The sequence below is a fragment of the Aristolochia californica genome, unplaced genomic scaffold, assembly GCF_029961685.1.
Source record: "Aristolochia californica isolate CCGP_79_NKW_82.1479 unplaced genomic scaffold, dmAriCali1.0.hap1 SCAF_11, whole genome shotgun sequence".
NCBI lineage: Eukaryota > Viridiplantae > Streptophyta > Magnoliopsida > Piperales > Aristolochiaceae > Aristolochia > Aristolochia californica.
The window spans coordinates 31,494,119-31,513,833 of record NW_027181782.1 but is presented as its reverse complement, the minus strand read 5'-3'; the positions used below and the strand labels follow the sequence as shown (position 1 = coordinate 31,513,833).

General features: G+C 37.3%; 3 protein-coding genes across 3 annotated transcripts; 2 read left to right on the top strand and 1 right to left on the bottom strand.

The window, feature by feature from the left end:
- Positions 1 to 5,937: 5,937 nt before the first annotated feature.
- LOC137944786 (type III polyketide synthase B-like) lies at positions 5,938 to 7,018 on the top strand. The gene has a single exon (XM_068790538.1). The coding sequence runs from the start codon at positions 5,973 to 5,975 to the stop codon at positions 6,921 to 6,923; it is 951 nt and encodes a 316-aa protein (XP_068646639.1). The 5' UTR covers positions 5,938 to 5,972; the 3' UTR covers positions 6,924 to 7,018.
- A 277-nt stretch (positions 7,019 to 7,295) lies between these two features.
- LOC137944204 (uncharacterized) lies at positions 7,296 to 8,737 on the bottom strand. The gene is made up of 3 exons (XM_068789783.1): positions 8,572 to 8,737; positions 8,071 to 8,468; positions 7,296 to 7,984 (listed from the first exon to the last, which is right to left on the bottom strand). The coding sequence occupies exons 1-3, from the start codon at positions 8,633 to 8,635 to the stop codon at positions 7,481 to 7,483; spliced, it is 966 nt and encodes a 321-aa protein (XP_068645884.1). The 5' UTR covers positions 8,636 to 8,737; the 3' UTR covers positions 7,296 to 7,480.
- Positions 8,738 to 18,389: 9,652 nt separating this feature from the next.
- On the top strand, positions 18,390 to 19,546 carry LOC137944306 (snakin-2-like). The gene is made up of 3 exons (XM_068789954.1): positions 18,390 to 18,565; positions 18,726 to 18,768; positions 19,181 to 19,546. The coding sequence occupies exons 1-3, from the start codon at positions 18,470 to 18,472 to the stop codon at positions 19,360 to 19,362; spliced, it is 321 nt and encodes a 106-aa protein (XP_068646055.1). The 5' UTR covers positions 18,390 to 18,469; the 3' UTR covers positions 19,363 to 19,546.
- The last annotated feature ends 169 nt before the right edge of the window (positions 19,547 to 19,715 follow it).

Genomic DNA, 19,715 nt, shown 5'->3' with positions numbered 1-19,715 from the left:
TTAGAGCACTTACATAAAATCATTCCCATGCTTTTAAAGTACATGGAAAGATTGATCAACCTCCGCTAATGATCGATCATCAAGGAGTTTGCAGACAAAAAATATGAAGCATGATCGATCATCAAGGAGTTTGCAGACAAAAAATTTGAAGCATGATCGATCATCAAGGAGTTTGCAGACAAAAAATATGAAACATGATCGATCAACCATAGTCGATTGATCAATCATCTAGAACATGGCCATATCATGCTATAAAGCATGATTGATCATCCCACATGATTGATCATCCCTCACGATTGACCGATCATACATAATCTTGCCAGTTAGGGACATAAATCATTTACTTTACATAGCCTGAGAGAATTCCGATTGATCGATCATCGTCTTGCAATGATCGATCAACTTAATTTTGAGGACCAACTATAATATATTGATTGATCATTCTATCGATCAATAAATCATATTCTAACACAAAAACAATTGTTATGATCGATTGATTGATCAATCATTTTATAGTAACCGATCAATCAATATATTGATTTTTGCAAATGGAAAAAATGACTAGTTTGGCTTTGGGAAGTTATAAATACCCCACCAAATCACACATAGAGAAATTAATGAACATTTATTGGCAAATATTTTGAGCTTTTACTCTCAATCTTGCAAAACTTCTCAAAAGAGCTCTAGAGTGAAAGAGAGAGCCTCAACCTTACAAAATCCTTTACTTTTTCCATTCTTTTCCTTCCATTACATTCTAGAAAAGCTCCCTCACTCCATATCGTGTTGTTAAAGAAGTAGAAACTTGGATCTCTCAAGGAGAAGGAACTCTCCAAGTAAAGGGTGTAACTTTTCCTTTTTTTTGTTTTCATGTTTGTGAAAATTTCATCTAGAACATATTCAATCTAGATAGAAAGGGCCAGCAAGAGCTAAAATCTAGCACCAATCTCTTGGGGAGATTGTGATTGAGTTATACATGACTTAAAGAGAGTTGGAATCTCTTTTTTTAAATTCTAGCTATTAGAGCTTTAAAATAGTGGAATTTCCCAAGTCAGGGTTCTTGGGCAATGAATACCAATAGGGGAGCATCGATAACAAAAATTATCTTTGTGTTGTGGTGAGCAAATGCTTATTTTCATTGAATTTGTAAATTTGCATGAAACTTTATTTTCACATCTTACATAACTTTTAATTTGAAATTCTCAATTCACACCCCTCTTGAGAATCCACTTGGGCTAACACAAGAAGGGAAAAGACTCCTCTCACATCAACAATAGGAAAGAAATAGAGGAGGAGCAACAACCTCTCTCTATTTTCCTTGGACTTGAGGATGATGAAGGAACCCACTCCCGTCATTCAGATAGACACTAAGAAGAGGGACAAATCTCTGCTCCCTTTTAAAAATTTCTAAAAATTATTGTTAGATGACATTATTGAAAGTTAACTAACAAATCTAATTGACATGAGTTCCACCAAGTCCATCACATGGCTTATCAGGTCAATTTCTATAATTCTGGATTTGATCCATTATTTTAAGTTCCTTAGGTGGATATCTTCCATATATAGGATTACGAGTGTCTTATTTTATAATAAATTTTATAACTACTATAATTTAAATATTTTTTAAAATTTGGTTGATGTGAAATATTGTTTCACCATTCCATATTTTTATTTTTTAAAACCCCCTAAAGCATTGGCTAATACTACACATGTGGAGTCTCCAGGTCCTTCAGAGGTAAGTTCTCCTTCTTCTCCTCTTATTTTTTGTCCTCCCTTTGATACTCAACCAATTGGTCTTCAGAAGGAGACGAGGTCTAGCACAAGACCATCTACCTCTCACCCCATCTCCATTTTTTTGTCATCACTTCCTTGCCTCCATATCATCTACTTTTGTTTTGTAGTCTTATTAGAAGGCCCTTCAACATCCAAGATGGAAAACAACGATGGATGAAGAAATGGTCGCCCTATATGAAAATTGGACTTGAAAAGTTGTTCCCCTCACACCCGAGAAACAATCAACGGGATGTAAGTGGGTCTTCACTGTTAAGCATAATCTGGATGGTTCCATGGCCCGCCTTAAAGTTTGCCTCATAGAAAAAGGTTACACTTAGTGTTATGGTGTTGACTATGAGGAAACCTTCTTCCCTGTCGCCAAGCTCAACTTGGTACTCCTTTTATTATCTCTTACTTCTAACTCTCGTTATTATGTGTTTCAGCTCGATGTGAATATGCCTTTCTCAATGGGGATATTAAGGAGGAGACTTATATGAAGCAACCACCTAACTATGTTATTGAGGGGGAGTTGGGATGCCATTTACAAATATCTTTATATGGGTTAAAACAATCTTAATGAGCTTGGTTCGACAACTTCAGTCAAATCATTCTTCGATTTGGATTCACCATGTGTTTTGTGGACCATTTGGTATTTTTCAAATACACTACGAAGGGTATGGTGCTACTTGTTGTATACGTGGATGACATTATTCTAACAGGAAGTGATACTGACAATATAAGTCAAATTAAACACAAGATATACAATGAATTCAAGAGAAAGGACTTGGGACTCTTTAAGTATTTCTTGAGTATTGAAGTCCTTTAGTCCAAACATGACATTATCCTATCACAAAGAAAGTATGTAATCTACTTAGCTAAAAGACATAGGAATGTTGAGATGTCATCCTATGGGCACCCTGATGGATGTAAGTGTAAAATTAAGTGCAAGCTCTGGTGAGGATGTTGATATGGGTAAGTACCAAAGGCTGGTCAGAAAACGGATTTATCTTACAATGACTAGACCAAATATCTCATTTGCAGTTAGTGTTGTTAGCCAATACATGCACAAACTTCAGATCTCTCATTGGCTTGCACGAGAGAGAATCCTCAAATACTTGAACAAGGCTGCATGATAAGGGCTTTTATAATAGTGCCACGGTCATCTCAACCTTGAAAGCATAGCAAATGCAGATTGGGCTGAATCTCCGGATGATAGAAAATCCACCTCAAGATATTGTACCCTAGTTGGAGGCAACCTTGTGAAATGGAAAAGTAAAAAAAAATGTAGTGGCAAGATTTAGTGTTGAGGTAGAATATCGAATTGTGGCACATGCGGTAAACGAACTTCTATGGATCAAATCCCTCCCAATAGAAATGGGATTTAACAAATGTGGCATGATGGAACTTCACTATGGTAATCAAGTTGCAATACACATTGCTTCCAACCTAGTTTTTCATGAGAGAACTAAGCATATTGAAATTAATTGTTACTTTGTCAGAGTTAAGCTACAAGTATACATTATAAGTCTCAAACTTGTTTCATCTCACAACCAACTTGCGGATATACTCACAAAATCAGTTAGCTTGAAAGTTTTTTCCATTATGAGCACCAAACTGGGGACATAGAAGGTACCCACATGAAGGGGTGGCATGGTTGGTAAATAAGGAGGATCTCACCCATGTGTAGGGGTAGGAAAGTGGTAAATAAGGATGACTTCTATAAAGATGACATAAGGGTGTAATTATGTTAGTTGATGTATGTCCACTTATGTCTTTTCTTTCTTAAAGCATGTAGTCCTAAAGACATTATAGTCATTGTAAACATCATCCCACAACTATAAATAAGAGCCTTAAAGCATAGGGTAGAACATCAAGCCTCTCCCTTTCTCACTCTCACCTCTAACCTATTCTTTTGTTTCCCACGAGTTCTCTCTCTCTTTCTCAACTAGTTGTCCGTTTCTTATTCCTCTCTTCTCCTTCTTCCTCCTCTCTTTCTCCACTACCTAGATCAAAGTTTTCCACTATGGAATCCTAAATTCTATAGACTGTTAAACTAAAAACTGGTGCACCTAACTTAGATAAATCTAGGTCATACTCATGTTGTTTGTATCAAATTACAAACATTCATTCCATTTAATAAATGATTTGTGAGTAAGAAGATATTAAATCTTTACATTGGCAAAAAATTATGTTTCATATAGTTTTAAAATAAATGGGCAAAATAATGAAATTACAAACATTCATTCCATTTAATAAATGATTTGTGAGTAAGAAGATATTAAATCTTTAAATTGGCAAAAAAATTGTTTAATATAGTTTTAAAATAAATGGGTAAAACAATGAAATGGATAATCAAGTAACCTTGTTTAGAACACTAACTCTTTTACCTTGTGATTGCTACTAACCATTGAGCCAAAAGATCGACTTATTAGCAAAGGCGCAACTTGCATATTAAAGACAGACCCATTTCAACACTCCCCCGCATGGGGAACACCCGTGTACAAATGCAAATGCACAATCCTACCTATACGGGGACGGGCAAAGACAAAGTCCCACCTATGCGGGGACGGAACAAACGGGGAGAGCGGGACTTGAGACCAACCTGCTCTGATACCATGTTACTAACCATTGCGCCAAAAGATCGACCTATTAGCGAAGGCGCAACTTGCATATTAAAGACAGGCCCATTCCAACAGTGATAAGTCTTTTAAAGCATGTTAGTGTAAAGAGAAATTTGTTATATAATTTGCATTTTCTAGGGAAGACGACCAAAGATGAGTTCATCAAGAAAAAAATATAGAATATTTAGAGCACTAACTTTCTCTCCAGGGGCTGGGGGCACGTCACACTGTCACCTTTTATATTGGAGCTCTTAAATTCTCTAGTGTATTGGATAGTAAATACCATGCATTGAGCATTATCAACCTATTTTAAGTTAAAATGGTATGTAAGATATTAAATATAATACTTTCAATATAATGTATCATATCAACACTTCCAAAATTTGAGACATTAAATGATACCAAAGACATATTGCTTGTACCCCTACAACAACTCTCAAAAAATTTGAAGCAAAATGAAGGGTCATGACATCATCCCTTTATCACAACTTTAGATTTGATTAAAAAAACAAAAAATAAATAACCCACTCTTTCATAAATTATATATTTTCTCTATGAACCTATTTTAATGCCCAATCAGTATAATTGTATATGATAAAGAAATAAAAATCCATGGTAACATTTCAATCCTTTTCTTAATTGGTTTCATGAGTGTGGTCCATAACCCATGTTAAGTTTACACTAGTAGAACCCTCTAAAGTTTGAAAATTGGAGTAACCCTGATTTTCAACCTACCCTAGAACGGTAAGTATAACCAAATTTCACCATAAAATCCTTTTAGTTTTTTGGGTCTCTCATGCTTTACAGGTGAGACCTGAGTGTTCTCATCAACCAGTTTGCTTTTCTTTCCTAAGAGCATTCTAACATGGCCATGACAAGCAACCAAATTTTCAACGAACTCTAAAGAGCATATTTGATTGGAGGAATGGGGCTTTCCATGGGGTTGCTGGAGTTATTCCTCCAATCAGTAAGTGCTTGCAGTCTCAGCAGTTCTTGGGGAATCCCATCCCTCACCATAAAATTTCTCTCTAGTCATCCGTGCTGCACCTGTCAACTAAACTGATCAAAGTGGTTCTGATCCAAATATAATAACTATTCACCTATTTCACTCCTATGCCTGGACCAACTTTGAGCGCTCAGTTTCTTCTCCTTGAGGCTACAGTATTTAACAGCAACTTGATTCAGCAGTCTGAGCCACACACACACGCTTCTCTCCTCTGCTCCAGCAAGTCTAAGAAAAATGGTGAAGCCACAGGACCTGATTAGCTCCTCCAAGAAGGCCACGCCCGGTAAAGCAACAATCATGGCCCTGGGCAAGGCGTTCCCCCACCAGCTTGTCATGCAGGAGCTCCTTGTCGATGGCTACTTCAAGAGCACCAAGTGCGACGACCCTGACCTCAAGCAGAAGCTCACCCGACTCTGTCTGTATCTCTGTCTCACATTAATCCCACTACTGCTTTTAGTTACGATTTATCTGCTCTGAAATTTCTGTTCAGAATGATTTACTGACAGATTTTTTTTTTTTTTTTCTCACCTGGATCATCAGGCAAGACCACGACTGTAAAGACAAGATATGTGGTCATGTCAGAGGAGATCCTAAAGAAGTACCCAGAGCTGGCTACCGAAGGGCAACCCACAATCCAGCAGCGGCTGGAGATATCAAACCAAGCTGTAACTGAAATGGCGGTAGAAGCCTCACAGGCATGTATCAAAAAGTGGGGCAGACCCATTTCTGACATAACCCACTTGGTTTATGTATCTTCCAGTGAAGCTAGATTCCCAGGTGGTGACCTCTACCTCGCCAAAGGCCTCGGCCTCCATCCTGAAACTCAAAGGGTACTGCTCTACTTCATGGGCTGCTCTGGAGGCGTAGCAGCTCTCCGTGTTGCCAAAGATATAGCAGAGAACAACCCCGGCAGTCGCGTTCTGTTAGCCACATCTGAGACCACAATAGTTGGTTTCAAGCCACCAAGCCCAGAACGACCTTACGATCTTGTTGGCGCTGCACTTTTTGGGGATGGGGCAGGAGCAATTATTCTTGGCACCAACCCCATCTCCGGGGAGACTCCATTGTTTGAACTGCACTCCGCAATTCAACATTTCTTGCCTGAAACAGAGAAGACTATCGATGGGAGGCTGACAGAAGAAGGTATCAGCTTCAAGCTGGGGAGGGATCTTCCCCAGATCATCGAGGACAACATTCAGCCATTTTGTCATAAACTGATGAAAGACGCTGGATACAGCGAGGAGTACAACAAGATGTTCTGGGCTGTGCATCCTGGAGGACCAGCAATCTTGAACAAGTTGGAGAAGAAGCTGGAACTGCTTCCGGAGAAGTTGAATGCTAGTAGGAGGGCATTGATGGACTACGGCAATGCCAGTAGCAACACCATAGTCTACGTCTTGGATTACATGATCGAGGAGATGATGAATGCTAAGAAAAGGGACGAGGACTGTGAGTGGGGGCTGATATTGGCCTTTGGTCCTGGAATTACTTTCGAGGGAGTTCTTGCAAGGAACCTTGTGGCCTGAGAAGTTCCGAAAATTGTCATTGGATTTCTCTAATCAAGTCTTATTTTCTAGTGTTTGTTTTGAATTACCTACGGTAGAAATTAAAGTTCTGCAGATTTCCATTCTCTGAACTTCAAAAAATTGTCATAATGATTTCTCTAATCAAGTTTATTTGCTAGTTCTATGTATCTATTTCGAATTACTTACGGTAGAAATTAAAGCCAGTTTCTGCAGATCTCTATTCTCTGAATCTTTCACATAAGAGGCTCAAATTGGGAGTGTTAACATTCCAAAAATGCTAACAGAAGAAAGATTCATATTCCTGCAATTAGATTAATGAAAATTGCGTACAGAAATTTGGCGAAATTAATGCGAGAGAAGAAAGTTTCTCACTAATAGCAAAAGAATTTGTAGAAAATCTTATTGGACTTTGGAACATTCAAAAGATCTCATGAATCTTCGCCAAGATACAGTCTACCATAAATCTCAAAAGAAATAAAAAAAATGCTGTGATTTCAGGGAAATAGTGTCAAGGGAAAGACACTTTACTCGACACAAAACAAAACACCCATCACCGCTTACTGGTCTTCGACATCTTCTTCATTAAATCGCAGATGTTTTCCCTCAGGGGTTGGAAGTCCCTTTAGGCGCAGAACACTTGGAGAAACAGATGGAGCCACCTCCTCTCCTTCAATCTCATCATCACTGTTGTAAACGAACCGAGTGTGTCGACCCACAAATGGCGGAATTCCCTTTCCCTCCACGCAAATTCTGCTCAGTCCTTCGCACAGTTCATCAATTTCTCCTCCCTCGTAGTGTTCCTGTTCTTCTTCATATTCTTGTTTGTAGACTTCACTATATTCTTCTTCCTCTTCGTGTGAACTTGCATTGGATTGAACAGACCAAACAGATGGGTTGTCTTCGTCAATTGACTTTGAACTAATCTCATATGTTATCTCGGAGGAGAAAACAGAGGACCCAGAAACATCCGATTTTCCAGGCGACTCAAAAAGCAGAGCCCTTGTGATTGAACTTTCCGTAGATTCCAGGGCTCCTTCCTTCTTCAGATTGTCATTACTTACCTAAAAAAATTCAAATTACCCATGCTTAGAGTACAACAGAGTCGCATTAAAGCAAGAAAAGATTCCCAAGTTGATAAACATCTAACCTCAGTAATAATGGAGTCTTCTTTGATATCGAACTCTTCAGAATTGGAAAGATTCTCAGCTTGGGGTGTATTTGCCGGAGTTGGGGCCAGAAGTCCCAAAGCTGGTGAGTCCGTTGGGCCTTGGAAACAAGGACAAGGCCTTTGCTTCATAAGCTCCGTTCCTTCCTCAATCTTTTGCAGAAGTGTCTTAACTTGCCCACGAAGCAGAGCCTCTCCAGATCCTGGAGTTTGTTTTGGTCGGGCGCAGTTCTTGTCAACGGATGAAGGAGTGTCAAGGTTCTCCAAGGCGAGACCCACAATTGGCGAACCGTTGGTGATATCCACCAGGGCAGACCGATCGGTCGTTCCTTTTCTTGATGATCTCGGAAGAACCATTTCGGCCTCATCCTTCTTTCCCTCTGAAATCAGAAGAAGAATATAAGAAAAGAAACACCTCAGTTTCTTAAGAAATCCAAGAAACTCTCAAAACGTCAATAGAGGGAAAAGGAAAATGCGACTTACTGGAAATGCATATGTTCTTGGTCTGAGACCTTGTGACCCTTCTCATGGATGATGGAGTCTCCATTGCTTCAAATTCACAAAACAATCAACCGAAGGTACAGACACTTCGCGGAAGACAGGTCCACTTTTGGCTTGAGTTTCAGACGGCCAGAGGACGCGAGACAGAGAGAAATGAAATGAGACGTTCGCTTTGAAGGAGGGATCGGGTTTTAAAAGATTTAGGAGCTCTAACGGTCATATGACCGTTGGAGCATGGAGTCTCGAGAAGCGGGCATCCACTAATCTAGGGTTTTTTTTTAGCCGTTGGATTACTTTTAAATTAAGGTATTAAAAGAAGGGACTCAAGTTTGGGTTATTTTGCAGGATAGGACCTGTTTAGGGTTTTTAGTATGTAATATTTGACTTTCAAAATATTGGGCATAATGGGACCTCAAAAGGTTGTTTTTGCAAAAATATTCTTAAGCCCAGCTAATCATTTGCAAACACCAAAGTACATCTACTGGTAACCCAAAATCCTACCTATAATGCAATAATAATATCTCAAAAAGAAAAACCTATTAATATTTATCCTTCTCCTAATCACACACAGAGATACACATATATATATATATATAGAGGGGTGATCCAGTACGAAAGACCCTTATGTGTGAAACTTTACAAAAATAAGTTATGTACCGTGCGATCATCATCAACATTGTTGTTTTAATTTCGCTCAAACTTCTCCTCCTCCCTTCAATTTTTTATTCACTCCTCTTTCACCTGCCTAACTGAGCCGCTCGGCGATGAAACACTCCTTCCTCTCTCTCTTCCTCCCTTCAATTTTTATTCATTCCTCTTTCACCCGCCCGACTGAGCCGCCCGACGATGAAACACTTCTTCCTCCCTCTCTTCCTCCTTCACACAAGCCTTTTGTTTTCCCTTCCTCAATTCCTTCCTCCTTCTGCTCATCAAAGTCAACCTAACGATCCACATAGGCAATCGAGTTGCCCACAGTCCCTTCCTCTTTCTCCTGCTAGACTAAGCCACTCCCATGACCTTGAAGCCTGCTCAACGGAGAAGAAGCCTACGCATCCCTCTTCTACTTTGACAAAGAATAAGCCTGCCTAGCCCACCTGTCCTAGTTCCTCATACATTGTGATTATGGAATCTTTGTGTCAATGTTTCCCAGGTTGGAATATTACTTCTCTTGTGAATCGCTTGAAAGTTTAATTTCTCAAAGTAATAATTTGTAATTGAAATAGGGAAAAAAGGAATCAATATTGATAGGTATACATGTTGGAAGAAGTAATCTACTTATAGTGGTATTGATGTAAATTATCTTATTTTCTTACCCCCTTTTCACCCTTCTTAGAGTAAAGGTATTCATGTAATTAGTTAACTTTTTACTATTATAAATAGATAATTATGGGGAGGTTTAGAAACGTCACTCACAACCGTAAATCCTCCTTTCCTCTCTCTTTATCTCTCTCACTTAGTTAACCACTTTCTTTTCTCCTCCTTCTCTCCTTCTTCTCTCTTCTCTTCTCTCTTCCTCTTCGGCTTCTTCTTCAGTTAATCTAGTTCTTCTTTGTTTAACATCATGGGATCCTAAATCCAACATGGTATCAAAGCTATGGGTTTAGGATCCTAAACTTAAGTTGCTGATTAATCATGGTTCTTCATCAATCTTCTCGATGGAGTCTTGTGGATGAACAAGGTTCGAAGTTGAACATCTTGTGCTCATGAAAAGATGAGTTTTTCTTTAATTCTTCCTTTGAGGTGATTACCGGTTTGTGTCTAAGAAAGAAGGACTATAATTGAGGGTGATTTATCTAAGATTGAATGAAAATCAAGTGCTTATTCTATCTTACATAGGACTACTTGTTTCGGTTTTTCAAATTTATGCAAGCTTTGATAAAAGAAGCAATTTTATGTGATACTGCTATGAAACCTTGGGAAATCAGTTTCTGGATCAAGCTGTGATATTCACCTATTGTAATCATGCTATTTTATGATCATAGCCATGTCTTCATGCATTGAAATTCCTAAAGGATTGAAAGTTGTTGTTGGTTTTTTCTCCTTGAACTCATGTTGTTTAGGGAAACATTTTATTTTTTTTAGAAAGGAAACTACCTTGTTTTGTCACGTTGAAGAACTCATAATTTGATTTAAACTCTAGGATTTGTTACCTAAATTGCTCAAGAGGAAAAATGAAGTAAAAAGGTTGTGAAAGTTTCCAAAATTTATCTTGGCGCATAGAAGGAAAGGTTCCTGCTTTAGAAAATTTCCTTCTGAAAGTTCTGATTTGATTTTAAAGATTCTTTCTTTATTAAGGAAGTTTGAAATCTGGTTGGTTGATATGGGCTAGCACGTGGACTAATTATCCCTTGATTAAACACATGATTGATGTTCTTTATTAGTTAAGCTTGAGTTAATCTATATTGATTGATCTTGCCTCGATTTGATCCCTTTGGTTGATATTGTGCATATAAGTATTGGCTAGTTATTATTGTTAAGTTGTGGAGCCTAATCAACGCCTTACGCTGAGTCGGTACACGGATCGACCTTCATGGTAAGGTCGTTGTGGGGGTTGGAAAGGGGAAGGGGAGCCCTCGAAAGGTCCACAATATATTGACTCTTGTTTCAAATAGCAATTTGGGGATTTCACTCTTGTATTACGGTTGCCCTAATTTTCTCCTTATATTTGAGGCACCACTATTAGGGTTTATCATCGAAGAAGGACCATGAGTTGCGGCCAGAGAGGGATTAGAGAAAAACACTTGTAAGTATGTGAGATTTCTCTTGTAAACTATTCCATCTTCATAGTGAATTACTACAGCAGCGGAAGACAGGATGTAGTTTCACCTTGTGGCGAACTTGTATAAATCTTGTTGTATTTTCGTGCTTGTTTTTTTCTTCTTCTACGATTATTATTATTGTTCTCGTTAGTTTAAAATTAGGGCGTCTAATTCCTAACAATTATTTGATGGATGGGGATTATATGGCGGGCAAAAGTTATCTACTTAAGATCACTACTATATCATTAAGAGGGTTATCAAATTATTTAAGTTGGTCACAATCAGTTAAGAGGTTCTTTATCACTCGAGACCTCTTAGGACACTTAACTAGACCAGCTCCACCTGTCGACAAAGAAGATACCTCTTATTCTAAGTGGCTCAAGGATGACACTCTTGTTATCAGTTAGCTAATTAATAGTACCGAAGAGCATGTGTCATATAATGTGGTCCGTGTCATATAATGTGGTCCATGTTGAGACAATAAAGCAAATTTGGGACACTTGCGCCAAGTTATATTCCAGTACCGAAATATTGCAAAAGTTATATGATATCCTTCAGACCAATACTAAACAAGGGGGAAATTTGCATGAGTATTTAACCCGATTTAGAGGACTTATTCAAGAGTAGAAAATTGCTCAGCCGTATTCTATTTATATTTTGATTTAGGAAAAACAACCGGAGTTCTTAGTAGCGGCTATATGTCTGGCTAATATTAAGTCATACCTTCAGGTGGTTAAATCACAACTCCTTAATCCCACTATACTTCCATCATTTGATGATATAAGTGTCACATTACTTCGGATCCCAGACCACTCTACCACTCCTCAGGTTGAAATGTTTTCAACTATGTACTCTGGTAATAGAGGTACAACTTCAACCAAAAGAGGTTGTAGTAGGAACTCTAAAGGAGGTAGAGGGAGAGGTGGTAGAGTTGGTTTTAGCTCCTCGAGGATTGATAACAGATTATGCATTTATTGTGAAGGATTGAATCATCTGGTTGATACTTGTTGGGAAATTCTTGGCAAGCCGAATTGGGTTATTACTAATCAGGCCTCAATTAATAATACTGAAAAGAATGAAGAGAAATTTAAGTCACATAAAGGAAACAAGACAACTCATATGATGACTTTGAGCTATTGTAGAGGTTGAAAACTTTGATGTACCCACATCCAATTCCTCCTCCACTATTGTTGTTGCTACTACTGTCTCAGGTGTGATTTCTGCCACTTCCTCCTCTTCATCTTGGATAATCAACTCAGGGGTCTCTGAGCATCTCATAGGTATTAAAATCTTTGACTTTATGTTTCTTTGTGTTTACCAGATAAATTTGATACCATACTAGATGGATCTCAAACCAAGGTCTTTGGGATGGGATCCTCCTCTGCTACTCCTACACTTCAGCATCATGATGTTTTATTTGTTCTTCAGATTCAATTAAATTTAATGTTAGGAACAAAATGGGTTTTTAGGAACAAAGCAAATGAAGAAAATCAAGTAGTGAAAAACAAAGTTAGGTTAGTTGCTAAAGGATATAACCAAGAAGAAGGTATTGATTTCGAAGAAACCTATGTACATGCCATGATTAGATTCAAATACTCTTAGTCTATGTTTGTCACATGAAGTTCAACTTGTACCAAATAAATGTAAAGAGCGCATTCTTAAACGGGTACATTCAAGAAGAAGTATACGCTGACCAACCCGGAGGTTTTGAAGACTTGAGCAAGTTTTACCATGTATACAGACAACACAAAGCTTTATATAGGTTAAAGCATGTTCTTGGAGGGTAGTATGAAAAGAATGGTTATAAGAGAGGCAACGTAGATAAGACTTTATTTACAAAGAACCATGACCAAAACTTGATTATCTTTCAAATTTATGTGGATGATATCATATTTGGTTCTACAAACCCCTCTTAATGTCAAGAATTTTCTAGTGTAATGAAGAATGAGTTGAAATGAGTTTAATGGGTGAACTCATATTTTTCTTGGACTTCAAGTTGTTGAATTTCTAGAAAAAGGAAAAACTTCACTAACTTGATGTAATTTGAGTACAATAAGTTTCTATTTATAATAGAGGAAACAAGTATAATCCAATTACAATTAAACTATATTAAGTTGTGGAGCCTAATTAACACCCTACGTTATTAGGGTTTGATCATCTTAATCCGAGGAGCATTTTGAGTTGTAGCCCGAAAGGTCAGAGAGAAACACTTGTAAGTGTGCGATTTCTCTTGTAATCTATTTCATCTTCATAGTGGATTACTGCAGCAGCGAAAGACAGGACATAGTCTCACCTTGAAGCGAACTTGTATCAATCTTGTTGTGCTTTTTCATACTTATTTTTTTCCTTCTTCTGCTTTTATTGTTATTGCCCTCATTAGTTTGGAATTAGGGCGTTTAATTCCTAATAAACTACCTTTATCCCAATTATACCCAAAGTTAAACACTAAAATAAGTTCTAGAACAATTGAACAACTGAAAATAAATAAAAGACTAACATAACTAAAACACCTTTAACTAAGAATCTTTTGTGAGAGCTCCTTATGTGAGACTCCTGTAAGACTCTACCATATTAATTTCTGACTCTATGAGACTTCTTACTGTGAAAATCATGTAAGACTCTTCCATATCTGTTTTTCAATACTCCACTTCAAGTTGGAGTTTATAACTTCAACTTGTAATGAAAATGATTGTTGGTCTTCAATTTTCATTTACTAATCATAAATGTTAAATCTTCTTCATTTGTTCTTCCCCTTTCTTAAATATCTTGGTCACATAAAAATTACTACAACGTGTGGAACAAACTGTCTCTTTCTTGTACTTCTTCTCCTCAGATGGGGTTAAAAAGGACATAGAGACCCAGCTTGGACAAAACACAATGTGAGAGAAGAAAATCACTATTGGCCTAACGACAAAACTTCATACACCAGTAAAAACGATCATAGTTTGAAACACATTGTGCTCAATTTTAAAAGCGGAAAAAATGGCCCAACTTTAAGGCTTAACAAAGAGACTAATCACTTTTTAAGGGTAACTCAAATAAAAATTACTTCTTGGGTAAAGAATAAAAGACTTGACTCAATATGGATGTTGGGCACACTCCTATACTTTTTAGGTAGTGGATTTAGGCATTGCTCTGAAGTGATGAATACACAAGAAGATAAATTGAAAAAATACTAGAGGAAAACAATTTTAACCGGAAGGAGGCGACTATGCAACACTCATACTTCCAAATGAATCTAAAATATGACCTTTTAAAAAAAAATTAGGGGAGACTATAACGGTAGAACTTAATAAATTTGACCAAGTATAACTTTTTTTAGGGGTGACCACAATTTTCGAAGTTGACGATGCGTAAGATACATAACCAAGTAACAAAAACACAAAACTTGAAAACAACATCAAAGCAAGAAATTCTTACATACGTTGAACGAGCACATCATCGAGTGATTAATTTTGACCAAAACTCTTTGATTAGAAGAGAAATTTGGCTAAAACTTAGGATTCTAGGAGAAAATGAATTAAATTCACACCAATGCATGGAGATATAGTAGGAGAGAAAATAGGAAAAATGAGAGATTTTTGATAGAACTAACCTCCAGTACTTCTGATATCAATATCTCCCACAATATAGATCTGAATCATAAAATTTTGTTGCTTAAGAAACTCGACTCAAGGAGCTGTAATTTGATACTTATTTTTACTTAAAACTCCGTTCTTTAATTTGTTATGACCTCTTTGTTTTTTTATTCTATAGCTTGATAGTTGTCAACTCCAATACGAATATCTCCTTACACATATATTAGATTGACACAATAGTTTCTCCTTCTGAAACTAGACATAGATAAGTTTCATTCAAATATAATATTTCTTCATAACTTATATCTCTTTTGAGATAAATAATTTGATAGGGTAGAAATCTGATAGTTTGACCACTGACGTTTGTGAAATTTATATCTCCCTCTAGAAAACTCAGATTGAGAATTAGTTTGATTGAGTAGAAAATAGACTTACAAATCTTTCTTTTGACATATAAATATGAATATAAAGTCTCATTATTGATTATATAAAATGACTCAATAATTAAAGCTTTCTATTGTTGCTCGAACCTATCTAGGAGTAAGACCTTTGCTGCTTCAAATATCGATTTTTCTTTGTAGAAAATTCCGATCACCAAGATTATTTTTGAGTTAGAAATTAGACTCAAAGATATTTTCATAAATATATAATTTTAAATATAAAAATTTTACTATATAACTGAAAATGCTAAGAAATAACGAGTATTGGGACTAAAAAGAAAGAAAAAGAAAGAATAGGAAGCTAAACTACTAGAGATGATAGATAAAAAAAAAATTCACATTATCTCCGTGGGTTGACCGAGTTAATTGATAGAACCCACTCTATTACAATGTTGAATTTCTAGAAAAGAGAAATATTTCACTAACTTAATGTAATTTGAGTACAATGAGCTTCTATTTATAATAGAGGAAACATGTAGAATCCAATTACAATTAAACTACCCTTATCTCAGTTACACCCAAAGTTAAATACTAAAAGATAAATCTTAGAATAAAGTGAAGGTAAATAGAAGATTAACATAACTAAAATACTTTTAATTGAGACTCTTCTGTGAGACCTCCTTCTGTGAGACTCCAGTGAAATTCCACCATATTAATTTCATACCTAAAATTTAAGTTGAATGACTTAAAACATAAATTTCTTCTTATTCAACGTCTTTTCCTTGTCTCATGCATATTCATCTTTGAATTGTTTTTAGATTTTTTTTTTTTATTTTAATGATAAAATGTAAACAATGATTTTATTGTTAATATACTAAAGCAAATAACACTTTTAAAGGACAAAAAATTTGAATGCAGCCAAGATTGGCTGAACTTAGTTAAAACTCTTTTTTCATGAAATACAAGTAAAATGTCAATTTTCTTTCTTCCTAATGTAAAGAAAGGACAATAGAGTTAGAATGATTGGATGTGTCTATACTTTCTCATTTTGGATGAGGTTGGTGAAGGCCAAACATATCCTATTGCTCTCTCTTCTCACTGAGATAGCCTTTGATTTGATTTCTCTTGTTTTGGTTCTCAAATTGGAATGCCTACCCCTCCAACCTTGTCCTCTCAAATCGTTTCGTTCAAGTAAGCTTGATGCACTAAGCTTACTATACAAAGAAAAGCTTGCCTGTAAGCAGTTTGACTGTCGTTTAAAGGGAGTGAGCCTACCCGGAGTAGTTCAGTTTATTCAAGATGTTTTTGATTTTTGTTACTTCACTCGGATGGAAACCAGTTAACATTATATATCATGAGAGAGAACAACAAATTTTGACTGGTAAGATGCATTTAGTGTTAAGTTTGGGGATTTCACATTTGTATTACGGTTACCCTAGTTTTCTCTTTATATTTGGGAGCGTTGTTGTTATGGTCAATCATCGAGGAGGATCATCAATTGAGGCTGAGAGAGGTTCGAGAAAAAATATTAGTGTGTGCTATTTCTCTTGTAAATTATTTTATTTTTATAATGGATTACTACTGTGGCGAAAGGCAAGATGTAGTCTTACTTTGAGGCGAACCTGTATAAATCTTGTGTTTAAGTAGATTTGGTTTTTGTTCGAGTTGCAATTTTTACAAGATTTAGAAATGGGTAAGAGATTGATTAACAAAAAATGGGCCAAAACTGATTTTAATCACTATTGAGTCGCCTACCATCTTTCTCTTTCAACACAGACATGAAAAAAAATCTTTTTCTTCTTCTTCCCCATTTCCATTTTTTTCTTTCTTCTCCCCTCGGTTAATAATACTTAAGCCACATCAGGTTTGTTTGGATTCACCTGCGCTGGCTCTCTCTGAACCTTTTGAATGATTAACAGAAGTTGGCTTGAAGCAATGCCCACGACCCAGAGGCTGTCCTATCCTGAAAATGGTGGGAACAAAGGATTAAAGGTTGGAGAAATGTAGAAGCAAGCCTGCAATCAATTATGGCCTCCACTTTCAGGATTGGTACAAATTTCCTTATCATTTCTTAACAAAAGGAACCAAGCACCTTCTTAATCCTCTTCTAAATGGATAACATTCAATAAAGAGTTCACTTTAACATCCTATGAACTCCAAAACTTGTTTTAATTGATTTTTAAAGTTACTTTTTAGCTTTAATTTTTTGCTTTTTTCTATAATCTTGAAGAAATAAACCCCAGAAAATTTAAGGGTCCCATTTTTGCATTGGATTGAGAGAGGACAAACTGCATAAAGATAAACAAAGCAGAAGCATCGATTCTTTGTAGAGAATAATAATGGAAGCAGACCAAAAAAAGACAGTTCCAGAGAGAAACCAGTTGTAATCCACACTGAAGAGGAAGACTGTCGTGAAAGTGAGAGAAATGAATCACCAAACCTCTCGTCACCAGACACCAGACAGCAAGGACGATCATGGACTCATCCATTACTATTCTATCTTTCCACGTGTGGGCGTTCGGCATTCTCTCTTCTCCACCCGGCTTCTCCATGTCCATCAGCTCTCAGAAGTTGACTGCTGAAGCCTGGAATTAATTTATATTCAAGCCATGAAGACGGATGGAGACATAGGTAGATGTTACTGGTCTTTGGCCTCTGATTATCTCAAAACCGTGAGTAATTAAAAAACCGTAAATATTGGGACATGGGCATTTCTGTTCTCGAATATCGAAACTCAGATCGATTTAATGGTTTCTGAAGCTCCGGGTTTCGAAATTTCGACTTTGAGAAAACTTACAGAGAAAACGAACCTGCTTTGAAGAATGACGGTCAACTAAATGAGTCAGAAACGTCAGTCGTGATCATCTACCGCTGTAAAAGAAGTAGAATAGAAGGGAAGGAAGCCGGACCGAGAGGCCAGAGATGAAGTGGCGAAAGAAACTTGTTTGTCGGCTCGTTGCCTTTCTCTCTCAGCCTTCCTCAGATACTCGAATGTTCCAAAATCGACCTACCCTCGAACCCACCGAGCTTTTTCGTCTCCTTGCTATTCCTTTCCTCTCTCCCCTATAAATTCATCTGCACCCGGTTTACTTTTCTCGAACCTGGTCTCTTATTCTAGCCAAGAAACTAGTCTCGTCTTTCTTCTGCTTCGTCTTCTGGTTTAATGGCTCTCTTTAAAGCTCTTCTTGTTTCTGTTCTGTTGTTTCTCCTCCTGGCTGTTCATCTCGTGGATGCTCGTTTTGGGTCAGAAGAACACACGGTACATACATGTTTTTGTCACCACCGCCGGCTTATATTCGCCTGAATTTTTCGTCGTCTTAAACCTGTGTTTCTTCTGCTTGCTTCCTCTGTTTTTGATATCTTAGTCGGCTAATTTTGAAGTTTTTATTCACTAACGGATATGGTGATATATGTTACAGTTGGCGACGAATGATGCAGGTGACTCTCCCCCTCAGAAAATCAGTAAGACTCTCTTCTTCGCCTCTCTGTAACTGCTCCTGATTGCTCTCTGCTCCCTGTTTCTCTTTCATTCTACCAGAGATGGATATGGCTCAACCTGTGAGGAAAATTGACACAGCTAGCTCGTTTTCATGCAATCATGCATGACTCTTGTATGGGACATCATGAAGTCTCGATCATGATCGCCATTAAAGAAGAGTATTGAGTGCTTTCTCTGGACAGGGACCCAGTTCTCTAATGAGCTAATTAACTGGTCAAATCAATCACTAAACAACAATCCTTAAATCAATAGAAAACTTCCACAAGAGCTAATAAATTATGAAACGACTCCTTTCCTTTTCTTAACTTACTATAGCGGATCAAATGTTTGAATGATTTTGAGATGGTTTCTGACGCCGATGGTGTTTATGATCAGACTGCGGGACCGCCTGCGCGGCGAGGTGCCGTTTATCGTCGAGGCCGAATCTGTGCAAGAGGGCCTGCGGGACGTGCTGCGCCAAGTGCAACTGCGTGCCGCCGGGGACATACGGCAACCAGGAGCAGTGCGCCTGCTATGCCAGCTTGACCACTCGCGGAAATAAGCCAAAGTGCCCTTGAGCTCATCATCTTCTATCTCGTTTCCTTTGTTTACTGTGCATAAGCCTAGAAGAAGATGGACCATGGAAGGGGTTTGGGGAATAATAGTATTTCATGTAATTTGCTTGGGAGCTTCTGTAAATAAAGGCTGTATTTATATATGTAAGGTGTGATGTGCTTGAACATATTATGATTTTCATCTCAACTTTTATCTTCAAATACCAAAATTGTACTCAACTTTTTCTTCAAACCCTATGAGAAGGTTTTTATTAATTCATAGAAAGAGTGAGAAAAATTGGAAACTAGACCTTCTCTATATAGGGTTAGGGTTAGGGTTAGGGTTAGGGTATAATATCTAAAGAGCAGGGTGGGGG

Bases quoted from the DNA above. Each gene is read 5' to 3' on its own strand.
- LOC137944786 (XM_068790538.1), top strand. From the start codon at position 5,973: ATGTCAGAGGAGATCCTAAAGAAGTACCCAGAGCTGGCTACCGAAGGG.
- LOC137944204 (XM_068789783.1), bottom strand. From the start codon at position 8,635: ATGGAGACTCCATCATCCATGAGAAGGGTCACAAGGTCTCAGACCAAG. The intron at 8,469-8,571 runs GTAAGTCGCATT...TTCTGATTTCAG, and splicing joins CAAGAACATATGCATTTCCA to AGGGAAAGAAGGATGAGGCC. The intron at 7,985-8,070 runs GTTAGATGTTTA...GAATTTTTTTAG, and splicing joins AAGACTCCATTATTACTGAG to GTAAGTAATGACAATCTGAA.
- LOC137944306 (XM_068789954.1), top strand. From the start codon at position 18,470: ATGGCTCTCTTTAAAGCTCTTCTTGTTTCTGTTCTGTTGTTTCTCCTC. The intron at 18,566-18,725 runs GTACATACATGT...TATATGTTACAG, and splicing joins TTGGGTCAGAAGAACACACG to TTGGCGACGAATGATGCAGG. The intron at 18,769-19,180 runs GTAAGACTCTCT...GTTTATGATCAG, and splicing joins CTCTCCCCCTCAGAAAATCA to ACTGCGGGACCGCCTGCGCG.